This window comes from Homarus americanus, unplaced genomic scaffold (assembly GCF_018991925.1).
Source record: "Homarus americanus isolate GMGI-L3 unplaced genomic scaffold, GMGI_Hamer_2.0 scaffold32929, whole genome shotgun sequence".
NCBI lineage: Eukaryota > Metazoa > Arthropoda > Malacostraca > Decapoda > Nephropidae > Homarus > Homarus americanus.
In genome coordinates this window covers 1,599,437-1,624,413 of record NW_024737097.1, presented here as the reverse complement: position 1 = coordinate 1,624,413, position 24,977 = coordinate 1,599,437, and the positions used below count along the sequence as shown (strand labels likewise).

The following is a 24,977-nucleotide window of genomic DNA, read 5'->3' as shown; positions in this document are numbered from 1 at the left end:
AATCCACCTGTGATGGAGCCCTTCCATGAGCTCCTCAAGAAGCCAGTGGGCAAGCGGGTGTATTGGGACGATCAGCTGTGGCTCAAGTTTCGTCAGGCCCAGGACACCATCTGTCAGTTGGCCAGGGACGGCTTGGTGTTCTACGACAAATCCAGGCCTACGGCAGCTGTCACGGATTGGAGCAGGGAGGTCATCGGCTTCGTCGTCCTGCAACAATACTGTGCCTGTGCCTCTGCAGAGACGCCCTTCTGCTGCATGGGAGGGTGGCGGTTGACTCTGTGAGGTAGCCAACATCTGAGCATGGCCGAGGCCGGCTACGCTGCAGTAGAAGGGGAGGCCCTGGCGGTGGTATGGTGCGTGCCCAAGAGCAGGCTGTTCCTCCTTGGCTGCCCGAACCTCATTCTGGTGACGGACCACCGCCCCTTAGTTGGCTTGCTAGGAGACAGAGCCCTCGCACATGTGACGAATCCACGGCTGTTCAGGCTCAAGGAGAAGACCCTGCAGTTTCGGTTCGCGGTCAAGTACTTGCCAGGGAAGCGGAATTGTGCAGCTGACGCCCTATCCCGCTTCTCCTCCCTCAGGGCGTCGCCCGACGCGGAGGATATGGACCAAGAGGAGGAAATGTGCGCTGCAGTGTGTGTGGTCACAATCGCAGCACTGGATCAGGATGGGTGCATTACTATGGAGGAAGACACCGTGTGCAAAGTGGCTGCGGACGACCGAGTATACCAGATTCTTGTGTCGAGGGTGCTGGCGGGCGACTGGCGCCCCCACAAGTCACAGGAGGTGGCCTGTCTGTGCCCGTACTTCTCGGTGAAGGACAGGTTGGCTATGGTTCGGTCACCTACACCTTTGACCAGGGCTGCGTGCGCCTTGTCATCCCCGACTCCCTCTGCCACCGGGTTGCTGTTAACCTGCACGTTTGGGCACCAAGGCCTCGACTCCATGCTCAGGCGGGCCCGGCAGTCTGTCTATTGGCCTGGCATGGAGGGCGACGTGCAGTAACATCGGTCCCGGTGTGCTACTTGCGAGACCCACGCCCCTTCCCAGCCTCCGGAGTCGTTGGTCTTGAACCTCGCGCCAGACTATCCCTTTCAACAAGTGGTGGCTGATGTTTCCACCTGGAGGGCCACACATACCAAGCATATGCTGACTGACTCACAGGTTGGCTGGAGATCGCCCACTTCCAGCAACGAGGCCACCTCTGGAAAGATCATCGCCCATCTGCAGGGTTACTTAACGAGGTGGGGGGCACCTGAGTAGATCTCCACAGATGGAGGTACCAACCTTGCCAGCGGTGAGATGACGGATTTCCTCAAGTCATGGGGGGTCGAGGTGCAGTTCTCATCGGCCCATTTCCCCCAGTCCAATGGCAGGGCAAAGGCTGGGGTCAAGGCCGCCAAGAGGCTCCTCAGGGATAACACTGGGCCCGGGGGTAGCCTGGACTGCTTAGGACATCCCAGGCCCTCCTCCAGTACCTGAACACGCCTCTGCGGGGGGTGAACAAGTCGCCCGCCCAATTTGCCACCGGCCGCCAGCTCCGTGACGGCATCCCCGTGGCCAGACAGCACTATAAGGTGGACCAGCACTGGCGGCGGGCACTTCGTATGAAGGAGGTGCACTTGGCTGAAACCCAGGACGGGATCTTTCTGTCGTGGGGGGAGGTGTTCCGCCAGCTGGCTCCCCAAGCTGTGGGTGCGCAGGTGCGTATGCAGGACGCCTCTACCAAGCTCTGGGACAGGACGGGCATAGTGGTGGAAGCCTGCCCTCACAGGCAGTATGCCGTCAGCTTGACTGGCACTGGCAGGGTGTCCATTTGCAACAGACGCCACCTGCGATGTGGCGCCACCCCTGTGCCTACCACTCCTGTGGTGCATCATGCTATGCCTCCTGGCCCCTCTTTTGCGGTGACCTCCGTACCCGCGCCCGCACTCGCACCCCGGCCCCTCCCCAGTCGGGCATGGCCAGGCCTGGGAGAGGCAGCAGGCTCCCGGGTTGGTTGGCTGACTACGTGGTGTAGTGTATGTGGTATAAAATTAGTTAGAGGTTTTTTTTGTGTCTTTGCTTGACTGTTATTTTCTTGCATTATTGTTTTTATGACTGCATTGTTTTCCTTTCGTTAGTTGAAATGTGCATTGCCATTTCCTTAAACTTCGGGGGAGATGAGAGATTGTTTTCCCATGTGTGGAGGCGGGAGTTTGTCTGTGGCAGCACCGGGTTGCCAGTGACTGTCTGACTCTGCAAGAATAAAGCCTGCAAAGAACCTAGTCTATTATTCAAACCTCTCACACCAATATTAAACAAAGGTCTGATGACCCAAGGGAGTAAAAAAAAAGATAAAACACCAATAGAAAAGATGAAGTGATCTGGTTGAGCCCAGAGTCTTTCTACTCCTACTGTATTTCAGTTTCACCAATTTTTCTTCAACCCCTAATAATCTTCTTTCACCTCATAACTCCAAAGCACCATCCTAACCAATCAACTCGTGTCAGCTAGGTGGACAGCCCACCTGCTATCACCCCCTACTACTTTACTTCCCGTTTCTATGCTTTCCTTCTCTCTCCTCCCCTCTCCCAGGGTAAAGTCATCTGCCACTTTACTTCATTATCATCATCATCAACATGAAGGTCATTCTACTCAATGCTCTCAAATATATATATATATATATATATATATATATATATATATATATATATATATATATATATATATATATATATATATATATATATATATATATATTCATAAAATCACACGGGAAAAGGGAAACAACGGAGCACCTTAGCTTTCGTCTTTATTCAAGACATCTTCAGAGACAACTGGATTACATGGACAGAGAGAGGCTTAAATATACAGGGTGACCTTAAAAACATGAGGTCAGGTCATAATGATGTCATCCACCAATCCCCACACCAACACACACGTAGAGGAGCTTAAGAGAAGGGGGGTGACGTGACTAGTCAAGTCAGGTCAAAAATAAGGTTTTCAAAGCATTTTTAACCTTGGGCCACTGACAAATAAATTTATGTAACATATTATCAGTTTTGAACTGACCATCACTAAGGTTTATTGATTTTATTTACTTAATCAAACTAGCATCAACCAGAAGTCTTTCTGTGACACAAGATGATTTACCAGTCGAATACCAAATTGCGGGTTACAAACTGTTCCATACCGATAGGCAGACCAGGAAAGGAGGCGGAGTAGCAATCTATGTTAGGGATAATCTGAAGTGTGAAATAAATAAGGAAATAAAAACTGAGAGGATTACAGAAACAATTTGGATAGAATTAAGCGACGGTCGGGTAAAATTAATCACAGGAGTAATACCTGTATATAGACCCCCAATCTTGATAGCGTCAATGAGCGACTTATCTGGGATGAAATGCGCAGGGCTTCCATACACAACAAAGTCTGTATAGTAGGCGACTTTAACCTTGGCCAAATAGATTGGAGTGGCCTTACGGGTAACTCAGAATCAGAGGATTTTCTCGAGACGATCCAAGACTGTTTTCTAAGTCAACATATAACCGAATCCACACGGGGTAATAATATACTGGATTTAGTTCTGTCGAACAGAGAAAACCTCATTAGCAATGTCGAGGTAGGGAACGAACTTGCAAACAGCGATCACAAAGAAATTCGATTCCAGTTAGATTTTCAGGGCAGACGTAAGGAAAATTCCACTAAAGTACCAGATTTCAGAAGGGCAAACTTTGACAGTTTAAAGAGGCAGCTGAGAGAGGGGGTGTCGCGCTTGGCCATGAACCTGACAGATGACACCGACCTGATAACGAGATCTGAGATTGCCGAGTTCCACGACAATTTAAATAGTGAGTTACTTAATGCACAAACGCAGAACATACCATACAAAAAACTCAGATCAGACAACAATGACCCTAAATGGATAAATAATTATTTAAAGAACATCATTGGCCAAAGGAAGGCTATAGGTAGAAGGATAAATCGTGGCGAAATTCACCTCCGGGACTATTATAGGGTATTGGCAAGTAGGGTTAAAACCGAGATAAGGAAAGCAAAGAGGAATAATGAGGTAAGGATAGCAAGGGAGGCGAAGACAAACCCCAAAGGATTCTACCAAATGTATCAAACTAAAACATGAGAAAAGATTGGACCAATACGGTCAGACTCCGGCGAGCTCACTGATAACGACGGGGAAATGAGCAATAATTTGAATAAATATTTTTCAACAGTTTTCACCACCGAAAATTTAAACATGATACCCGAGGCACCGACTCTATTCAGAGATAGTGAAGAAAACAAATTAAGTGAGATAGTAGTGACTAGTAATGATGTTAGTAAGCAAATAGACAAACTAAAGCCTAATAAGTCACCTGGTCCCGATGAGATATTTGCCAGAGTATTAAAGGAATATAAGGAAGAGCTTAGTATGCCCTTAGCAAAGTTGTTTAACATGTCCTTAAAAACAGGTGTAGTACCAGAATCCTGGAGGATAGCGAATGTAATACCGATTTTCAAGAAGGGGGATAGATCACTATCCTCTAACTACCGCCCAATCAGTCTAACAACAATAGTAGGCAAATTACTGGAAGCAATCATTTCAAACTCTATTCGAAATCACCTGGAGAAGCACAGATTGATCAATGATTCCCAGCATGGCTTCACAAGAGGACGTTCTTGCCTAACTTATCTATTAACATTCTTTTCATCAGTTTTCGAATAGGTGGACGAGGGGCACAATTATGATGTGGTATATCTCGACTTTAGCAAAGCCTTCGACAGAGTCCCCCACGAAAGACTAATTAGAAAGGTAGAAGCTCATGGCATCGAAGGTGACATCCTTAAATGGATTAGGGCATGGTTACAGGACAGGAAACAGCGAGTGAGCATTAACGGCACTAAGTCCCATTGGAGCAACGTCACAAGTGGAGTTCCCCAAGGCTCAGTACTTGGACCATTATTATTTATTATATACATAAACGACATAGATATCGGCATAGACAGCAATATAAGTAAATTTGCTGATGACACTAAAATAGGACGTCTTATCAAATCTGACGAGGACTTGGCAAAACTACAGGAAGATCTAAACAAATTTTTCGAATGGTCTGAAAAATGGCAGATGAAATTCAACGTGGACAAATGTAAAGTACTCAGTATAGGAGATGTAAACAGGGAAACCAGATACCAGATGAACAACGATGCCATAGAGAAATCTGACTGCGAGAGAGATTTAGGAGTAATGATAAGTAGGAACCTTAAGCCAAGTAAACAATGTGTTTTTGCTCGTAACAAGGCTAATAAAGTACTTAGGTTCATACAAAGGAGTGTTAGTTACAAGACTAGCGAGGTCATCCTAAAACTGTATCTTGCTCTTGTGAGACCACACCTGGATTACGCAGTTCAGTTCTGGTCGCCGTATTACAGAATGGATATAGAATCCTTGGAAAGAATTCAGAGGAGAATGACAAGACTAATCCCGGGCATTAGGAAACTTGAGTATAGAGACAGGTTAAAGCATCTTAATTTGCACTCCCTTGAGAGACGTAGAGCGAGGGGCGACCTGATAGAGGTGTATAAGTGGAAGGCAGGCTAAACAAAGGGACATTACAAAGGTACTCAAATTATCCAACCAGGAGCGAACTCGTAATAATGGTTTTAAATTAGACAAATTTAGATTTAGGCGTGAAATAGGTAAACACTGGTTTGGAAACAGAGTAGTGGATGAATGGAACAAGTTACCAAATATCATCATTAACTCGAATACGCTGAATTGCTTCAAACATAGGTTGGATGCTCATATGAGCAATAGGGGTTGGGTGTAAACGGGACTGCCCAGTATGGGCCAATAGGCCCGCTGCAGTTTCCTCCATTCTTATGTTCTTATGTTCTTAAATACTTCTAAGCATTTTTCCCAAGCAAGGGGATGATTATTATTCCTATCATGAACGAACAGGGCACTGCTTTCAGATGCTGTTTTGATATTATACTTATGTTGTTTGATTCTGAGCTGCAGTGTTTTTCCTGTCTGTCCTATATAATTACAATTTCATTTGCTACATGGAATACAATAAACACTTCCATTTACATTCAAACTTGGGCTATTTCTTATTAACATATTGGTAATGGTTGAGTCATACTTGAAAACAACATTAATATTTAGTAGCTTGAGGGACCGAACTAACGGGACAAATTCATTACGATAGGGCAGAGTCAAAATATTCTTAAGGATTCTTTTCCCGTGTGATTTTATCAAGATTGATCTTATCCACGTTTTCATTGTGGATCTACATGATATATATACATATATATATATATATATATATATATATATATATATATATATATATATATATATATATATATATATATATATATATATATATATATATATATATATATATATATATATATTCCTTGCTTAAATCACACGGGGAAAAGAGAAACGACGGAGCACCTTAGCTTTCGTCTTTATTCAAGACATCTTCAGTGGCAACTGGATTACATGGACAGAGAGAGGCTTAAATATACAGGGTGACCTTATTAAGCATCCTCCCTGGCAGTGCAGAGGGATGGAGGTGAGAAGGGAGATCAGGGGACAGTTTGTTGACGGCAAGCACTCGTGGTTAACTTTGCACTTAGCAGCAATTTTTAGCATGCCTTTGTGTCCGGGATGGCCAGTAATGCATCTCTGTATTTACTAATCATAATACTTATTTCCCGAAAATAATTCATTTAGAGTTTATTTTATTTGCATTATTTTTCCATAAAAACTGCTCGGCTACACATATGCAGTCTGTTGCTTGGCTGTCTGGCTGTCTTTGTGTTTGGTAGAGCAAGTAATGCATAGAAATAATTATTTGAATAATGATTCCACAAATAAATACATTTATAACATAATCCTAGCATTCTTTTCCAGTAATACTACACTACAATACTGTTCAACTAAACTACTTTTAGCAATATTACTTTGATACAACATGATAAAATGGACAAACAATAAAATGAAACAAACAAAAGTAGGTAATTATATTCAGGAAGCTTTCCTGTGGCTGAGTGTATGGTGTGACAGGCAAATAGTCACACTGGAACCTGATAACCCACGCTAGGCATTTAAACAGTTGCGGGAAAAGGCTCGCGTTCTGGAACGTCACCTGAGGCACACTAGTCGACCGTTCTGGAACGTCACCCGGGGCATAAGGGTTAAGTGGGAGATCTCCTACATGTACGTATGTATGTGAGCCTAACAAAGAGAAATTTGACAACTGGCCACATACCATATACTACAATTGGTGACACACGGAGTGAGGCACTCACACAAGGATGGGTGAGAAACAGATCTCTCTTCCAATCTTCAACAACAACAGCTAGGACTGGATAATTCATGTGGCGGCAGCTCTCACCGGCTCAACAGCTAAAGACGAGCAAAAGTATGTCACCCTGGTCTGTTCCTTGTCCACAGAAGTCACCACGCAAGTCTCAGAAACCATCACCAACCCTCCAGCTGACAACAAATTTGCAGCTCTACGAGAAGCTCTGAAGAGGCGATACCAGCAGCCTGGCGCCAGTCTCCTGCAAGACCTATCAAGTCTACCCCTCGGCAACTCAATGCCTGCACGTAACTGGGACGAGATGCATGGACTGAACTCCCGCTACACAGACAGGCTTTCTGACACTGTCCTGCGCCACCTTCTCACACAGAAGCTCCCCGCAGAAGTCCGCCTCGCCCTGTCTTCACTGTACTACTCTACAACCCCAGCGACCTACTCAGCCACGGCAGACAGAGTATTCCATGAATACACTGCTGTGCGCCTTGCTGCCCCGGACAACTAGGCGGCCACACCGTCACTTACCTCCGATCTTGTCAACCGGATCAACGCTTCTCAGTCGAGCAACGCCTCACAAGACATGAGGGACCTGCTACAGTCTCTACACTGCAGGATCGACACCCTCTAGCAGCTCTGCTTCTCCATGCCTGCTGCTGGTCCTGTTCCTCCCCCACGCACTGTGGCCTACCAACCCCGACGTCTTCGTCCTGCCTCGGACACTGCCGCCAGCTCCCAGCACAGTGCCCCTACCCTCTGCTGGTACCTTCAACGCTTCGGTGCTAACGCTAGACTTTGTGAAGCTCCCTGCAACTACTCAGGAAACGGCATCGACGGGGATTGGTAGACACCACAACCTCCGTCACTTCAGGCGTCTCACTGCTGCATATCACCGACCGCATCTCCGTCAGAAAATTCCTCGTTGACACAGGGGCATCGGTCAGCATCATCCCTCCCTCACTGCAAGACACATCAAAGCAACCCTCATATGACCTGTTCGCCGCCAATGGTCCCCCCATCGCCTCCTACAGAGCACACATCTTCGCCTTAAGACTTAGTCTTCCCAAGACTCTACGCTGGTCCTTCGTGGTGGTAGACGTCTCTCAACCCACCCTTGGCTTCGACTTCCTCATCTTCCACAAGCTCGTCGTCGACCCAAGTAACCTCTGCCTCATCCATGAGCCTACAGCACACACGATCTGGGGTACACGTGCCGCAGTCGCCGACACTATCACCTGCCTCTCGCCGTCCAACGAGTTCTCCTCCCTGCTCAAGGAGTTCAAGAAACTTTTCTCACCCCCAGTCTCTCCACCACCGCCTACGTCGGGAATCTTCCACCACATCGAGACTACAGGACCTCCAGTCTTCTCACGCCCTCGCCACCTTCGCCCTGAGCTCCTGAACGCATCCAAGGCGGAATTCAACAGACTCCTGCAATACGGCATCATTCGACCTTCAAAGAGTCCCTGGGCATCTCTTCACATGGTTCCAAAGCCATCATCCAACGACTGGGGGATATAAGGTGACTACAGAGCCCTGAACTTCGTCACCAAACCTGACAGGTACCCTATCCCGCATGTCCAGGACTTCCACCACAAACTCCATGTTAAGACCATCTTCTCGAAGATTGACTTGGAGCGTGCATTCCATCAGATTCCAGTGGCACCTGCAGATATCCAGAAGACTGCCCTCACCACTCTGTTCGGTCTTTTCGAGTATGCCTACATGAGTTTTGGACTACGCCATGCAGCTCAATCAATTCAACAGAGACGAGATATCCACGTGTGTTGTCATGGTCACGTTGACTGCTGATCTATTTAACTAATGATTCTTATTAAACTCCACGCCCGCAAAACATGAGTGAGTTAGCGACCCGTGAGAAGACGTGTTTTTCCCCATAGACGCTACACTTGTGTTCCCTCCCAGTGTCATGGTCACGTTGACTGCTGATCTATTTAACTAATGATTCTTATTAAACTCCACGCCCGCAAAACATGAGTGAGTTAGCGACCCCTAGAAGGAGCGTGTTTACCCTCGCGATCCCTCCCAGTAAGCCCCGCCTTCGGACACAGTTGTCAATACGTTGTTTATTCCACTTTCTCCTGGGAAGCTCAATCTTGAATTAGTCTGTGTAAATCAACCCAAGTAATTCGCCAGACCTTTGTCAACCGAGGGTCATCTTTGAATGAGTAACAGTTAGTTTGTTTGTAATTATTGTCATTGCGTGAGTAGCGATCACTGGTAACTCAGGGATATATAAACTCAAGATGGCCAGGGAGAGGGTCCCCTGACGCTGATTCCCGTTTGTCTCCAGGTAGGTTCTGTGTTCCCTAGCCATTCAGTTAATTCAGTTAATTCAGCCAATTGTAGTGAATATCAGTGTTCACCAGTGTTCATGATTTAACAGTTGAATTGTCATTAACCCAGTGTAGAAGTAATATAACGTAAATACGTCTGTCGTCTATACAAGAGTTTGTTGGTGTTGCCATGTTTCTCAGTCCCCTGACGCGGATTCCCGTTTGTCTCCAGATCCTTGGGATTCTTGAATCGCTCTACCATCCAACAACGGCCTCGGATGTAGTAGAGGGCCAGCCGGGATCATATATGAAAAGATGGCACCGATGCGGCCTGATTAATGTGCCCCACGGCTTCGTTGGGCCAGACCCCAGACCCGCCATGTGTCTGGCTACCCCACAATAACAACAGTCGTGAGCCCCAGTGTTCTACCCTGGGTTACTCCTTGGAAGTGTATGTCCACAGAGAGGGTTGTAACATGTATGTTAGGGATAATTAGATGGAAATAATTATCCCATGTTGGGTAGCGGACCCTGTATATGCTAGTTTAATTATTTACGAGTATGTTGAGTAAGTACTGAGTTTGCACTAAGCCCAGGAGTTGAGCCTGGTAGTTATTTGATTAATACAATATCTTTCCCCATTGATTGCATATTAATAAACTTGTTTTTAGAGTACTTTAGGTGTATTCCTTTCTCCCACAGTATTTTACCTTTATTTCCATCCAAGTGACTTGAGACCAGAATTACCATACCCATGTGCCTAGACCCTCGACCATGCTACCAAAAGAATGTCTGTAATGCGACAAAATTTCACATGAAGAGGTAAGTTAGGAGGTTATAGTAGTAGAATATTATAGCGATAGGAAATGGTAGCGTGTCTCGAGGGTGTGATGTCAACACTGTATATTAACACAGGCACAGTACAAGTGTAGTATATAAAACACCAATGCGTGTTACAGCTTTATTTTACTAGGACTTAGGGATAGAAATCCCTTACCAGGCTAATCAGGATCTTAACAAAGGAAAGTCAAGGACCATGGTTTTCCGAGGAATAACAAACAACCGTTAGAGATTGGCATCTCTTTACTATAAAAATATAACACAAAACTCTGACACCACTCAACAAACATCAAATAATTACGGGAGTCAAACAATTAATGGAAGCAACAATTAAAGGAATCAAACAAATAATGGGAGTCAACAATTAATGGATTCAAACAATTAAATGGAGTCAACAATTGATAGAATCGAACAATAAAGGGGAGTCAGCAATTAATGGAATCAAACAATTAAATGGAGTCAACAATTGATGAATCGAACAATAAAGGGAGTCAGCAGTGGAATCAAACAATGAACAAATATTTCTCGGCAGTGGCCCTGGGGGAAGGTTCTGGAACGGTGATGCACACTCCAGGGCAGAGCGTCCATTCACTCCACCCTCATAGCGCGTCTTTGAAAAGAGCAGGGGAGAACACCGGGCACCCGACGGAATGTGATGAACTGATGGTCGTGTGGTATCGCGTTGGTGGTAGATGACCAGAGAGTTGGCAGTTGATAGGTGAAGGTCTGGGAACGCAACCCACAGTCCAGGACCTATGATGAATCACAGCCAATTTGACCGGACAACAGGAGTAGCTAGATACTGACGGTATAGGCTGGGTTGAATCTGCTTTCGTGGGAGATAGTGGCTGCCGTTATCTGCCTCCGTCAACCACCCCAAGTGTCGTCTGCACCAAGCGAGCGAGTTAACTTAGTAACTAGCCGGAGGATCGGCCCTTATAAGGGGGATTAATGGGGGGTTCGATTAACAATTTATGATAGACTATGGTATTCTCAGATAACCTAACCTCACAATTAGAATGGGCACTTCACTAAGTTCCATCGTTGGGGAGGTTCGGGATCACTGCACTCTACCGTCTACACAGCCAAGCACTTACTGTTACAGGTTGAGTTGACAGCACTCTGTCCAGGACCCGGCTGAGACTTCTGGACACTTAGTGGCGTGGCTTCTCTGAGCGGACTGGGGACGTGGTAGCTGGCCTTCTGTTACAAGACACACCTCGTGAGGGAGGGCTAGGACGTCCTATATATTGGAAGACCAGCTGTCAGGTTGAGCTGATCGGGGGGTGGGGGGGCGGCGGCGAAGGGTCTCCTTACATTTGCCCTCGCTAATGTAGGGTCAGTCTGGACTTTTTCAGAGACTAAGTTGTATATTCTGGAGAAATTTTCAGATGGGGCCGTGTGACATGAGAGGCTCCTGGTTATTTAGTCCAGGGTTACATTTGACCTGCTAATGTGAGGTCAGGTCTGGACTTCTTCTGCTGTGTGTAGGTTATTGTAGGGAGAGAGTCGGCCGGTGCCTTCTACATGTTTGTTGGGGTCGTGTGACATGGAGGGGAGCCAGTTGATTTGTAACTCCTGAGTGTTGCGAGGGTACCTTTACATTTGACCTAATGTTGGGTCAAGTCTGGACTGTTTCTGAGATGTGCTGTGGTCTGACAAACCCATCACTACATGTCCATGCTACCAAAAAAGAATAGGATGGAACTGAGTAAGAGTAAGACTAAGAGAAGTAAGTAAGATGAGGGTGGTGTAGATACAGAGAGGAACCTCAAATACAGTGTGCCACAGTACGGTTTTGCCAGGCGCCGACATGAGCAGTGGAAGCACGTGGGTCTGGAGTAATCGCGACATGTGCCTTCTCTCACCTCACTGTTCGGCTGACGTCTCCGGTGAAGGTAGGTTGGTGATATGGAGAGAAGAGAGCATTAGCTCTGAGGGTGCAAGAAGGGTACAGTACAAGGTAAAGTTCAGAAGAAAGAAATATAGGAGGAGGTTGACAGCAGGTGGGCTATCCACCTTGCAGAAACGAGATTTTGTCTTCCATCAACAGTGCTGCATTAGAGGTTGCTGTTGTTGTTGTTGTTGTTGCTGAGATTGTTGGACCGAGATCCGACGCGGGCCTTTGCCTATAGGCGGCCCGTTTGGTGGCCCGCTGGAGCTCCTGGAGCAGCCAGACTGCATTTGGGATGGAGGTTGTCCTACCTGCAGATGTGAAAGGATACTGCAGGTTTGGGTGAGCGACCCTCGGTCAGTGAAGGCTTACCACCAACCCCCACTCTTGGACGGTCAGTTTTGAGTGGCGCTCCCCTGAACTGGGGTCCGCATTTGCTGGGGAGGATACTTTTCTAAGCTATCTGGGTGGGGTATCTATGATAACCCGGAGAAGGTGGTGAATGTGGTTTGTTTAAACAGTGCCGATTTAGACCTGAGGCCCATGGGCAGCTCTTTGGAGGCCCCTCATTATAATTACCCAAGAGGGTGGGGGGGGTGAAGGGAGCCTAAACATCTGGGAGTTCCGGGTGCTGTAAGCCTCCCGGAAAATTCTTTTGAAATTTGAACACGTCTTTGGAGAATTTTAGCCATATGCAGTTATATTGAGGAAATTAGAACATTGAGAATTTTTAATTAACTGTATATTTATTGATAGTGTACAAATTCCCAACACACACACACACACAAAAAAAAGTGAGACATGACTGGAGTCATTCATGTGGTTTCAAGTCGACCAGCCCTGATATAGCTACTACCGCACATGTCAAAATTCAAGAGACTTCACAGAAAAAGACTATATTATGAGTTATTATAGAGAGATGATTCTTTGCATTATTCGTGAATTTCAAGGAGTAGCTAGCCTAATTTCTATCACTCTTCTTGCTGAACATAGTTTTACGTGATGGAATAGATAAACATGAATTTTAAAGAATGAAAATAAAAATAATCCAAATGAATAAACAAATAAATAAAATATTGCAATATGTGGAGGCCGCCAGATTGTGGAGGCCCTTGGGCAGCTGCCCACTTTGCCCACTCCTGAATCCGGCCCTGGTTTGGGCCTTTCAGGTTACAATGGCTGCTGGTGTTGTGTGTTCTTCTAGGAAGTTTCGAATTCTGTTTCTGTTTCGGAGACTTTGTGTATTCGCAGTCGAGGAGATAGTGTTCCAGTGGGTTGGCCGCTGGCTCCTGACAGTAGGTGCATTCCCTGACGACATTTCCAATCTTCTGCCAGGGGCACTGGGGGGTATTTATATGATTCTGCCGGATCAGCTCGAGAGGTGTGAAGTGAGCGGCTCTGCTGATTGACTGGGGTGAAGGCGGTAACGGACCAATCACCGCCCAGTCCGAAAGTGAGACTCATCACATTCGGAACTCGCCGCTGGTTGGCTGGTAAGCGGACGGCAAGTGATCAACCAGCAATTGTAGTTGGGGGGCTGGGCACGGATGTTTGGTTACACTAGGTGGGGATGGAGAAAGGAAACTCACAATGTGCTCTCTGTATACATGTTGTATTGATGTACAATGCAGCTTGGTGTTGGGAAGTGGCAGCGTGGTTACAAGCGTGATGTAGAGAGCTGGTTGGTGAGGATGCTCAGGGAGGACCAGCTTGGGGTCACTATGGTCGCCGGCTGGAGCGAGGACCGCCAGGCAGAGGCGGAGGAGGTGGTGTTGCTTGCTGCGGCTGTAGCTAGAAGAAGAGAGAGGTAGGTCGATACGATACGAAGTCTTTAGTTAAGAGGTGAAAGAAGATTATTAGGAGTTGAAGGAAAAGTGGTGAAACTGAAATACAGTAGGAGTAGAAAGAATCTGGGCTCAACCACGAGGTCAGGTCTTATATAGCGGAGGTAGGCGTGGCTTTATAGTTGACCTCCGTGATGTATGGCGGGCTATTGGCGGCGCTGGTTGACCTAGACCACGAGGCATACACATGGGAATTCGCAGGGTCGGGCATCAGCGACAAACAGCGTTTGTAGGGTAGAAATCCAATTACAGGGTATCCACTACAGGCTAATCCCCGAAAAAAAAATCGCCTTGATGTGCTTACAGAAAGGACAATCTGTAGGTACAGAATATGCAATGCACTATAATATAATTTCATCACCAAATTATATGCAATATTATAAAAATGCTCCCACTGTGAACACATGGGAATTATGCAAGTGACATGCTAAAATTCCTGATTTTAATACACTAATTAAACTACATGCCTATCATGGGTTAGTTAGTTAGTTGGCCTTAGAAACATGAAATAATATTTTAAAGGTCATGATGATTACAATGGAATAATGGTAATATATGTATCCCCTAAACTAATTATTTGTTCGCTCAATAGATGACGCTGTAAGCAGACAACACATGATGGTAGTAACTGGATTATTGGGAACCTTTCCTGTCTCTAGATGGTCTCTGGTGTCAGCCAACAGTGCGTAAATAAAGACGTGAGTGACAACCAAAGCGGCTAACGAGCCCATCAGTGGTGAAGGGGATAAAGGGAAAATTTAAAAACAATATGAATAGCTGACTTTAGCCGAGGTTTAAATGAAAATGTCACATTATGGTAGATATAATGGGACTGACGACCATAATATACTGTAGTGGTGAACGGGAAACTGACAGTTCCAGGTCTCGATAATACATTAATATTAATTCTATAAAATCTTCATTTAGTTTGACAATTGGTTTAACATACATTTATGGGTTTTCCTTTTGGTAACAAGTGTAAACTTGTACAGGGAGAGGAAGCAAAGGAAACGTGTTATTTTTTTTTTGCAATTTTTTTTTTAATTGTTGATTGCTGAATTTTATCCGGGGTCGTATATTATTGTTTCAGTGGCTGTATGGAAGAAGTTACGTTGATTTCTCTAAATTAGGTTGATAGTTGAAGGTGTGTATTTATAATCATGTTTTTGATGCCAGAAATGCCATGCAGTCTTTGATATGAAAGTTTTTGGGGTAATAGAACAAGACAAGGGTTCGGGTTAACCAGAGATACTTATGAAAACTCGGTAAAATTGCAGATTACAGCAACCAAAGAATCTGATAAAAAAATGTTACCTAACCTTACCTTACCTTACCTTACTCCTTACTTAATGTAATATAGAAAATCATTGAAAAATTTGTTCGATCGAATGAGTGTAATGAATTTCCAGTGTAGCCGACCAGAAGTTACCCGGACTAGAAGTGTAATGAAACGACAACTCGCTATTGCTGATGTATATCGACCTCAATATTAAGGCAAGTTGATTTACACATAAATTAACATGATAATGCATAGAACCTAATAGAACCAGACCTAACAAACCCAACCTATTGGGTTTGTTAGGTCAGGTTGTATTAGGTTCTATGCTTTGATAGCATTAATCACATCAAGTATCCTTCAGATACTCTGGTCTGGGTAACTTCTGGTCCGCTACACCAGAATTCTGTGGTTACTGTTTGCTGCAATATTACCATTGTTTGAAATCATTAATTTTTTCTGCAGATGTTCTTATAATTATTGTAGTGGATATTTTGCCGTGACTGGTCTAGTTCCTACTAACGCTATTTTACCGTGAGTGCACTCCGAATAGCTAAATACACCATAACCCCCCCAAAAAAAAAAAGAAACCTAACCTAACCTAACCAATTTTGGGGGAGCCTACCTGCTATTGTGGTGGAGGATACAGTTGGGTGATCTGGTATGCCTATTGTTACAGACAAAAGAGTTTGTCTTTTCTTAAAAGTACAAAATTTTCACTTAAGACAGTCAAGATGTTGGTAGGTCAATCGGATCTTGTAATATTTGGATGCTCTCCACGCTCTCATAAACTCTCTGAATTACAGCTAGATAAGGAGAGAACACTTATCACACGCCAGAGGTGAAAGGCTGCCTCAAATGATCGGGCCAAGTCACATGACACAATACTTGAAGGTCATTGGTTGTCACAGAAAGAGGAGGAGGAGAGGAGAGAAGTGACTGACAATGGCGGTACAGAAATTTGTGATATACTCCATTAATATTGATTTGCACAAGAAATGATATGAAGTCGTATGTTTGCTTTTGAATGGTCTTTGTGTCTGTAATATTGAAAATTGGAAACCTGTAGACAGCCAATGGATAAATACTAACCTGTCCAAGTGCTGCAGAAATATGGTTAGGTATGTTTATAGCTACACAATGATCAACTTACGCCGAAATAAATGGCAAATGCCGCCAGTCATGGTCAAACAGTATAGTTCACGAGTTGTTTGCTGGTCATGAACAATTAGCCACTCGGAATGCACTTGTGGTAAAATAGTGTTAGTAGGAACTAAGGTGGTCAAGGGAAAATATCCACTGCCTATAATTATAGCAATTATTTTGGTTAATTTGTAGTTTCGACCAACCATGGCTCTCGAGTTGATGTGTTTTTCCGATGGTTTAGACAGTTTTAAGACACTTCTATGATGCTTTCTTTGCAAATGACCTAAAATTATCTAACCTACCTCCTAACCAGGTGGCTCCGCCCCCCTCTGGATCCCCCGGTATATTTAAGTCATTTGCATGGGAGCCGTCATAGAAGAAAATTGTCTTAAAATTGTTTAAACCATTGGAAAAACACATTGCTCAACCAAAGAACAGCGTTTGCTCACAACTACAAATTGACCAGTACTTATTATAAAAGAGGAGACACTTTATTTTTAATTATAAGTACGTATGTTTTTTAATTTGGTTAGTTTTCTCTATGATCATAAATCACCTGTAGTAGGCCGGGCATGAAGGATGAGGGAAATTGCAGGGTAATACACTGTGAAAAACTAATGACATAACACTAAAATGATGTCTCTATGTGCTTTGAATGTGAAAAAATTAATTATTTTCCATATATATCCCTAAAAAAAATTTGTTGTGTCAGCTCGTGTTGTTGTCCGCTCCTTTGTCACTGTGCAACAACTGACCTGCTCAGCCTGAGCGTCCTCTCATGTCCACAAAAAAACATAAAATTCCACTATTCCGCTTCAAGAAAGTTACTTTCATTGGTACTGTACCAGATATCAAAGTAAGTATATTCTGTTTAATATGGCAGGCGACCCCCCAGCTAGGAAGTTAGGTAAGGCTAGGTAGGCTACTTTGGTTGGTTAGGTCAGGTTCTCTTAGTGTCTGTGCATTGTCATCTCATTTTTATTACTTACTATCAGTCCAAAGAACATCTGTGGAAAAAATTAACAAAATCAAACAATGCATTAGTGTTATCCATCTGCACCAGGAATATAAAAAAAATACAATTTCTTACCTCAAGAATAAGCAAAATCAGGTGCAGATATTGTGATTTGTGTGTTTTATTTTTTCCATGATTTTTCCTGTAAATAAACACGCTACTCATTGTCTGCTTCACGAAGCCATGTTTGGGCAGTGAGCTAACCAGCCAGTGACTAATCAACTTTCCTTTCAGTACAAATCTACCAAACCAAATTTAAGATAACCAAACCTGCCTGAATGTGCGCTCCCTTGAGGAGCGTAAAGTGATGGCCGATATGATAGAGGTGTATAAATTGAAGTCAGGGTTAAACAAAGGTCATATAATAATGGTAACTACACTATCTAACCAGGTGCTTAAAACATAGTTATGGTTTTAAATTATACAAATTTAGATTTAGGCATGAGATAGGTAAACATTGGTTTGGAAATAAGAGTTGTGGTTGAATGGAACAAATTATTACCGAACACCAGCATTAACTCGAAAGAACTGGGAAGCTTCAAATTTAGATTGGAGAGATATATGAGTGATATGAGTTGGGTGTAAACTGGACTACTTAGTATGGGCCAATGCACCTACCGTAGTTTCCGCCATTCTTATGTTCTTACCAAACCTACCCTAGATTAATGTAATAAACTTCCATTCTAGGATAGGTAGGTAGGTTTTTGGTTCATCTTGTCGATAATAAATCCTATTACAGTATAATGTAAGAATTAATGTTTGCTGAAAGTATTCACGTGTATAGAAAGGATGACACCATTGCTACTGTGTATCGCCAAACTTGTAATACTGTACAGTGATATGACGGAACTTGCAGATTCTTGCGATATATTTATTCCTCTTTATGTAAGAAGGAATAATTTATCAGCATTGTGTATACAGCTCCTCCCTGACTTATGACGGGGTTAGGGACAGAAATCCAGGTCGTAGGTCGAAAATCCTTAAATAATACATAGAAAATCTAAAATGGGTGTCTCTTTTTCTTCTCAGCACCACGAAAATCTCACTTTTAAGCTTGCCAGCCATTTTAAAGTGAATTATAAACGAAAATTTTGTCAGTACGTACACAGCGCAATCACTGACGTTGGGACTCGAAAATACGTACTGTAATTTGACAAAATTTTGGGACGACTGAGCCGGTCATATTTCCGGGTGGTACAGGTTGACAACCCTTTATCCGAAATTCCGAAAACCGAAAAGCTTTGAAAACCGAAAGTTTTTTTTTTTGTATTAGCCCACCCGGGCACAGGTCACTGACCTACATCAGGGCCTGGGAGGTGAAAATGTAATAGTAATAATAATTATAATAATAATAATAGTAATAATAATAATGATGATAATACAGTAATAATAATAATAATTCATAGTAAATATAATTTTTAAGAAAAAAACACACAAAAATAAAATAAGAATGATGATAATAATAATAATACTGTAATAATTAAATAATAATAATAATAATAATAATAATAAAGAAATACAAGAATGAAAAAAAGATCAAAAGTGAGAAACATGACCTAGACCTTTGAATCATTACTGTATTATTATTATTGTTAGTATTATTATTATTATTATAATTATTATTATTATATTTTATCCCCCAGGCCCCAATGTGGGTCAGTGACCTGTGCCCACGGGTGGGGCTGATCCTGTAAAAAAAAAAATTCTGAAATCCGAAAATTCAAAAACCCTTGTCTCGCTCTGGTCCCAAGATTTGGGATGAGGATTGTCCTTACTTTGTGAAATCACAGGTAGATAAACCAAGTGGGAACTGTATGTATATATATATACAGTATATATATATATATATATATATATATATATATATATATATATATATATATATATATATATATATATATATATATATATATATATATATATATATATATATATATATATACTCTCTTTCTCTTTTATATATATATATATATATATATACACACACCTGAGCCCATTTGACTTACGACTACGTGGACTTACGACCGTCGGGACTTATGACCGCCTCAGATATAGATTAAAAAAAAAATTTTTAATGACACGCATTTTCTATACCGAAACGTTTCCAGTTAATGTAGTCTCCATGTATAATTAGAAAATTATGGGGGCCCCATGTGCATTCAGCTGACTACATTAAAGGTTAAGTGCTCAGTCACACTGTATCCATTCCTTATTATTTATTACTTTCACTGTACTGTATCAATTCATCATTATTCATTACTTTTACTGTACTGTATTTCATTGTAGATTTTTTATTAAAAAAAATTTTTTTTTTATCTATGTCGGACTTACAACCATGTCGGACTTACGACCTGGATTTGGGTCCCTAACCCCGTCGTAAGTCGGGGTCTAGGTGTATATATATATATATATATATATATATATATATATATATATATATATATATATATATATATATATATATATATATATACAGTGGCCCCTTGGTTAACGAACTCAATCCGTTCCAGAAGGTCGTTCGTTAACCGAAACGTTCGTTAACCGAAACCATTGTTTCAATGGGTTTTTGGGTAATTGGTTCCAGCTCACCGAAAATGTCCTAACTTCAACAAAAATGGCGGAAAAATTTACTTACTGTGAGGTGTGTATGTAGAAGGCTCCTGGATGATGGTGATGATGTGCATTTGAAGTGGGAGGTGCAGGAGGAGAAGGGAGAAGAGAAGGAAGTGGAGGTGGAGGAGAAGCATTTTACTGCTTCTTGGAAGGTGAGTCACCTTCCATGAAAATGTCAGGAACCTCTGGACTGACAGATTCTCCACCATGAACATCCTCTCTCCTTCTTGAAGTGGAAGGCTGAGGGCTAGCATCTTGTTCCCTCTGCCTTTTACTGAAGAAAGTGTCAATTGTGGTCTGTGGGGCATCTGTCCTCCTCACCATTAACTTATGTTTAAAGAAGGAGACCACTGAGTCCTCAACATGACACAAAGTTAGTTCAGTTTTTTTCACTTGTGGGTGCTTTGAAGCCAGTTCCCTGAACTTCTCCCAGTGGTAAATCACATCTTTCAACTGTTTAGCTGACATATGGTCATCACTTTCAATTTCCTCCTCACCACTGTCAGCCTCTACCCGTAACATCTCATCCAGTTCCTTCAAGTCATTAGGAGTAAGTTCCTCCTCATGAGACATCACAAGCTCTTCCACATCCTTCTCCTCCACTTCAAGGCCCAATGACTGACCAATGGACACAATCTCCTGGTCCAACTCTGTGTCATCCTCAAATCCCTCAAAATCATGGACTACTGATGGCCACAGTGCTTTCCATGAAGAATTGAGGGTTCTATTGGAGACTTCTTGCCATGATGACACAATCAATTTTACAGCCTCCAGGACGTTGAATTGTGTCTTCCAGAACTGTTTCAGTGTTGGTTCAGGATCAGTGGAAGTTGCCTGATGACACCTCCTAAACATTTTCTTCATGTACAACTTCTTGAAGTTGCTGATTACATTCTGGTCCATTGGCTGTATGAGTGATGTAGTGTTTGGAGGCAAAAACAACACTTTCACAAAGTCAAATTTATACTCCAAATTTCTGGCAAGGTCAGGGTCATGACCAGGAGCATTATCCATGAGGAGAAGAGCCTTTAAAGGAAGTTTATTGGTGGTTAGGTAGCTCTTGACAGAGGGGCAAAACACATCAACAGCCCATTCATTAAAGAACTGTCTTGTCACCCATGCCTTACGGTTGGACTTCCAATAAACTCCAAGCATTGTTCTTACCACTTTCTGTTGCTTGAACACCCTGGGGTTTTCAGAGTGGTAGACAAGCATAGGCTTCAGTCGGAAATCCCCTGAAGCATTGGCACCAAGCAATAGAGTGAGACGGTCTTTCATTGGTTTATGCCCAGGTAAAGAGGCTTCATCCTTGGTGATGAATGTTCTTTTGGGCATCTTTTTCCAGAACAGCCCAGTTTCGTCAACATTGAACACTTGCTGTGGAAGATAATTTTCTTCTTCCATCAGTTTTTTAAATTCAATTAAAAACTTTGCTGCCCCTTCTTTATCAACACTAGCAGCTTCACCATGCCTAACAACACTTAAAATGTCACTTCTTTTCTTAAATTTTTCGAACCAGCCTTTGCTAGCCCGAAAATCTTCAAATTCTGTTCCTGAAGAACCAGGTTGATCTGTCTTTAAATGTTCATAAATCTCCCTGGCTCTTTCACAAATGAAATCACCAGAAACTGAATCACCTTTCATCTGTTTTTCCCTAATCCAGATGATAAGTAACCTCTCAGTTTCTACGATTAGGGATCTACTTTTAAACACTCTTGTAGATTTACCTCTCAAGTTCACTTCCTTAAATTTGTCTTTTTGTGCAAGAATTGTCGACACAGTTGATGCCGACATGCCATATTCTTTGCATAGCGCATTTGATTTAATGCCTTGTTCGTGTTTTTTTTATTATTTCCTGCTTTATTTGGATTGAAATTGCTTTTCTTGATCTCTTAGGCCCCATGCTGGATTCAAACAATGGCAACACGTATTTTTCAAAGTTAAACTAGCTGTAAATAAAGAATATTTTCTTTAAAATAACACTGCACTGCACTGCACTATATATTGTAAATATGTAAAATAAATTTCAAAATGACCATTAATTTGCTTGGAAACACAGAAAAAAGCGTTTAGTTGAAGAGAGTCTCAAGCAAGATGTTACCTCCAGTGAAAACAGAGAGAGACTAACGCCTATTTGCTGTGTTAAGAGGCTGGATGCCATTAAACTAGTCACTTTACCTTCAATTTTGTTCAATAATTGCTAAATGACTAAAAAATTTAATATTAAACTTTTAAAATTATTGAATAGTATAAACTTCTTGATATTTACTAAAATAGTAAGGAATTTAAGCCCTAGAACCGATTAATGTATTGGCGGACTGATACTAAAGCTGATTGCCCGATCAGTGCAAGCGAAAACATGTTGAGGTCGGTTCGTAAGAACTTCGTTAACCGAATTTTTTTTCATTAACCGAATTGAAGATCCTTATGGAAGGCAGTTCGTTAATCGAAATTTCGTTAACCGAGGTGTTCGTTAAACGAGGGGTCACTTATATATACATATATATATATATATATATATATATATATATATATATATATATATATATACAGTTGTACCCCACTTAACGCGGTCAATTGAACCCAGAGGGTCCCGCGTTAAGTGAAAACCTCGTTAAGTGAATAACAGAACATATGGGATTAATTCCAATAGAACCCAGCCCGACCCCCAAACTCCACTTTTTGACGACAAATAACTATGTTGTAGTAAAAATAACATCTTAATTTTATGATGGTACATGCACACAATTAATACTTAAGAGAAATAGAGAAATACAGTCGCCAAGTTAATGTCCATTCAAATAATGGACTCAACTCCCTCCCCCTCTTCTCACACTACACTCACTGGCTCTTCCCTCTGAGAAATTTTTGGGGGAAAACCAGGTATAGTAATAAATAATTCCTCAAACTAAAGTTAGGATAATATAATTGACATTGCTGGATTCCTTGTAAGACCAGGAATATTTTGAATATAAATGTCATATATTTTTCACAAAAGATAACATAATTACCTAGAGAACAATTTTTATCTAAAAATTGTATGTTTAATGCAAAATATATGTTGTTTATATTCAAAATGATCACCAAATTATAAGAATTCCAGCAATGTAAATTATATTCTGGCCGGATAATTTGTATGAATTTTATGAGCTAAAAAAAATATCTTCAGTTAATAAAAAAAAAAAAATATTCTTCGACACTATCTGTCAATCAAAGTACCCCACCTTGCCTTCCCCCCCTCTTCCAACCGCGTGGTCAGTCCCAACCCTCCCTCCACCCCCCACCAATCCTCCATTCAAGAGTTTTTAACATTTAGTATTAAATAATACCTCAGATTAAAGTTAGGATAATATAATTGACATTGCTGGATTCCTTGTAAGACCAGGAATATTTTGAATATAAATGTCATATATTTTGGACAAAAGATAACAATTACCTAGAGAACAATTTTTATCTAAAAATTGTATGTTTAATGCAAAATATATGTTGTTTATATTCAAAATGATCACCAAATTATAAGAATTCCAGCAATGTAAATTATATTCTGACCGGGTAATTTGTATGAATTTTATGAGCTAAAACAAATATCTTCAGTTAAAAAAAAAAATAATTCTTCACCGGGTAACAGATGGTCGGTCGGTCGGTCGGTCGGTCCCTCCCTCCCCCCCACCAACCGTCCCAAGGAGATGTGTGGGATAACCACTAAATTTTAATAAATAATACCTCAAACTAAAGTTAGGATAATATAATTGACATTGCTGGATTCCTTGTAAGACCAGGAATATTTTGAATATAAATGTCATATATTTTGGACAAAAGATAACATAATTACCTAGAGAACAATTTTTATCTAAAAATTGTATGTCTAATGCAAAATATATGTTGTTTATATTCAAAATGATCACCAAATTATAAGAATTCCAGCAATGTAAATTATATTCTGGCTGGGTAATTTGTATGAATTTTATGAGCTAAAACAGGCAGTCAGGCAGGGTGGGGGGTGGTGCGAATCTAAAAATAGCTCTGAGCCGGACACTCACCACGTATATGATGAAAAATGCCGCGTTAAGTGAAAGTTCAGCTTTGGCAAGGCACCGCGTATATGCGAAAACGCGTTAAGTGAAAGCGCGTTAAGCGGGGTACTACTGTATATATATATATATAGTGGGGCATGCTATAACGAACGGATCCTACTACGAATATTCCTATAACGAACGGTTTTACCTATAAAATTGAGAATGCTATAACGAACGAAACTCCTACAACGAACATTATTTAATTTTATTTTATTTTTTATTTTTTTTGCTAATTTATTGTTTTTTAATACAAGTATTAATGATATTCTTTATTTCAAGGGTTTAGATGCATATTTATGCACTTTTTTACAATTTTTACAATTTTATATTATATTTTTCAGTGTTAAGTGGTTGTATTTGGGGGCCTTGGAACGGATTAATCCTATAACGAACAAGGTTCTAGAACCAATTAGATTCGTCATAGCATACCACACTATGTCAATAACTTGTAATAAACCAGTGTATTCACTCCCAGTAAACACTACTCCTTGCACTGTCACTATGTTGAAATGCACTGTAGTTTGAGCTTTTCCCCATCTAGTTATTATATATCTTATTTGTATCACTTATGTTACTTGTATATTATTTGTAATTCGTAACCCATTCCCCAAATATGTAACTGTATATTTTCAGCCTTCTGGCTGCCAAGCTCTTTCAATAAACCGTTAA

General features: G+C 41.9%; 1 protein-coding gene across 8 annotated transcripts in view; it reads left to right on the top strand.

Annotated features, from left to right (window-relative positions):
* The first annotated feature begins 14,772 nt into the window (after window positions 1-14,772).
* Window positions 14,773-24,977, top strand: part of LOC121873155 (ataxin-10-like) — a 95,468-nt gene continuing 85,263 nt past the window's right edge. For 2 of the 8 annotated variants that reach the window (XM_042376476.1, XM_042376472.1), the window contains exon 1: window positions 14,773-14,880. In XM_042376476.1, the coding sequence (XP_042232410.1) occupies window positions 14,842-14,880 (39 nt within the window). In that variant the 5' untranslated portion in view covers window positions 14,773-14,841. Of the gene's footprint in view, window positions 14,881-15,030; window positions 15,065-15,591; window positions 15,677-17,367; window positions 17,461-24,977 lie in introns of those variants that run through there. The other 6 variants (XM_042376478.1, XM_042376471.1, XM_042376477.1 and 3 more) reach the window with 5 other exon arrangements.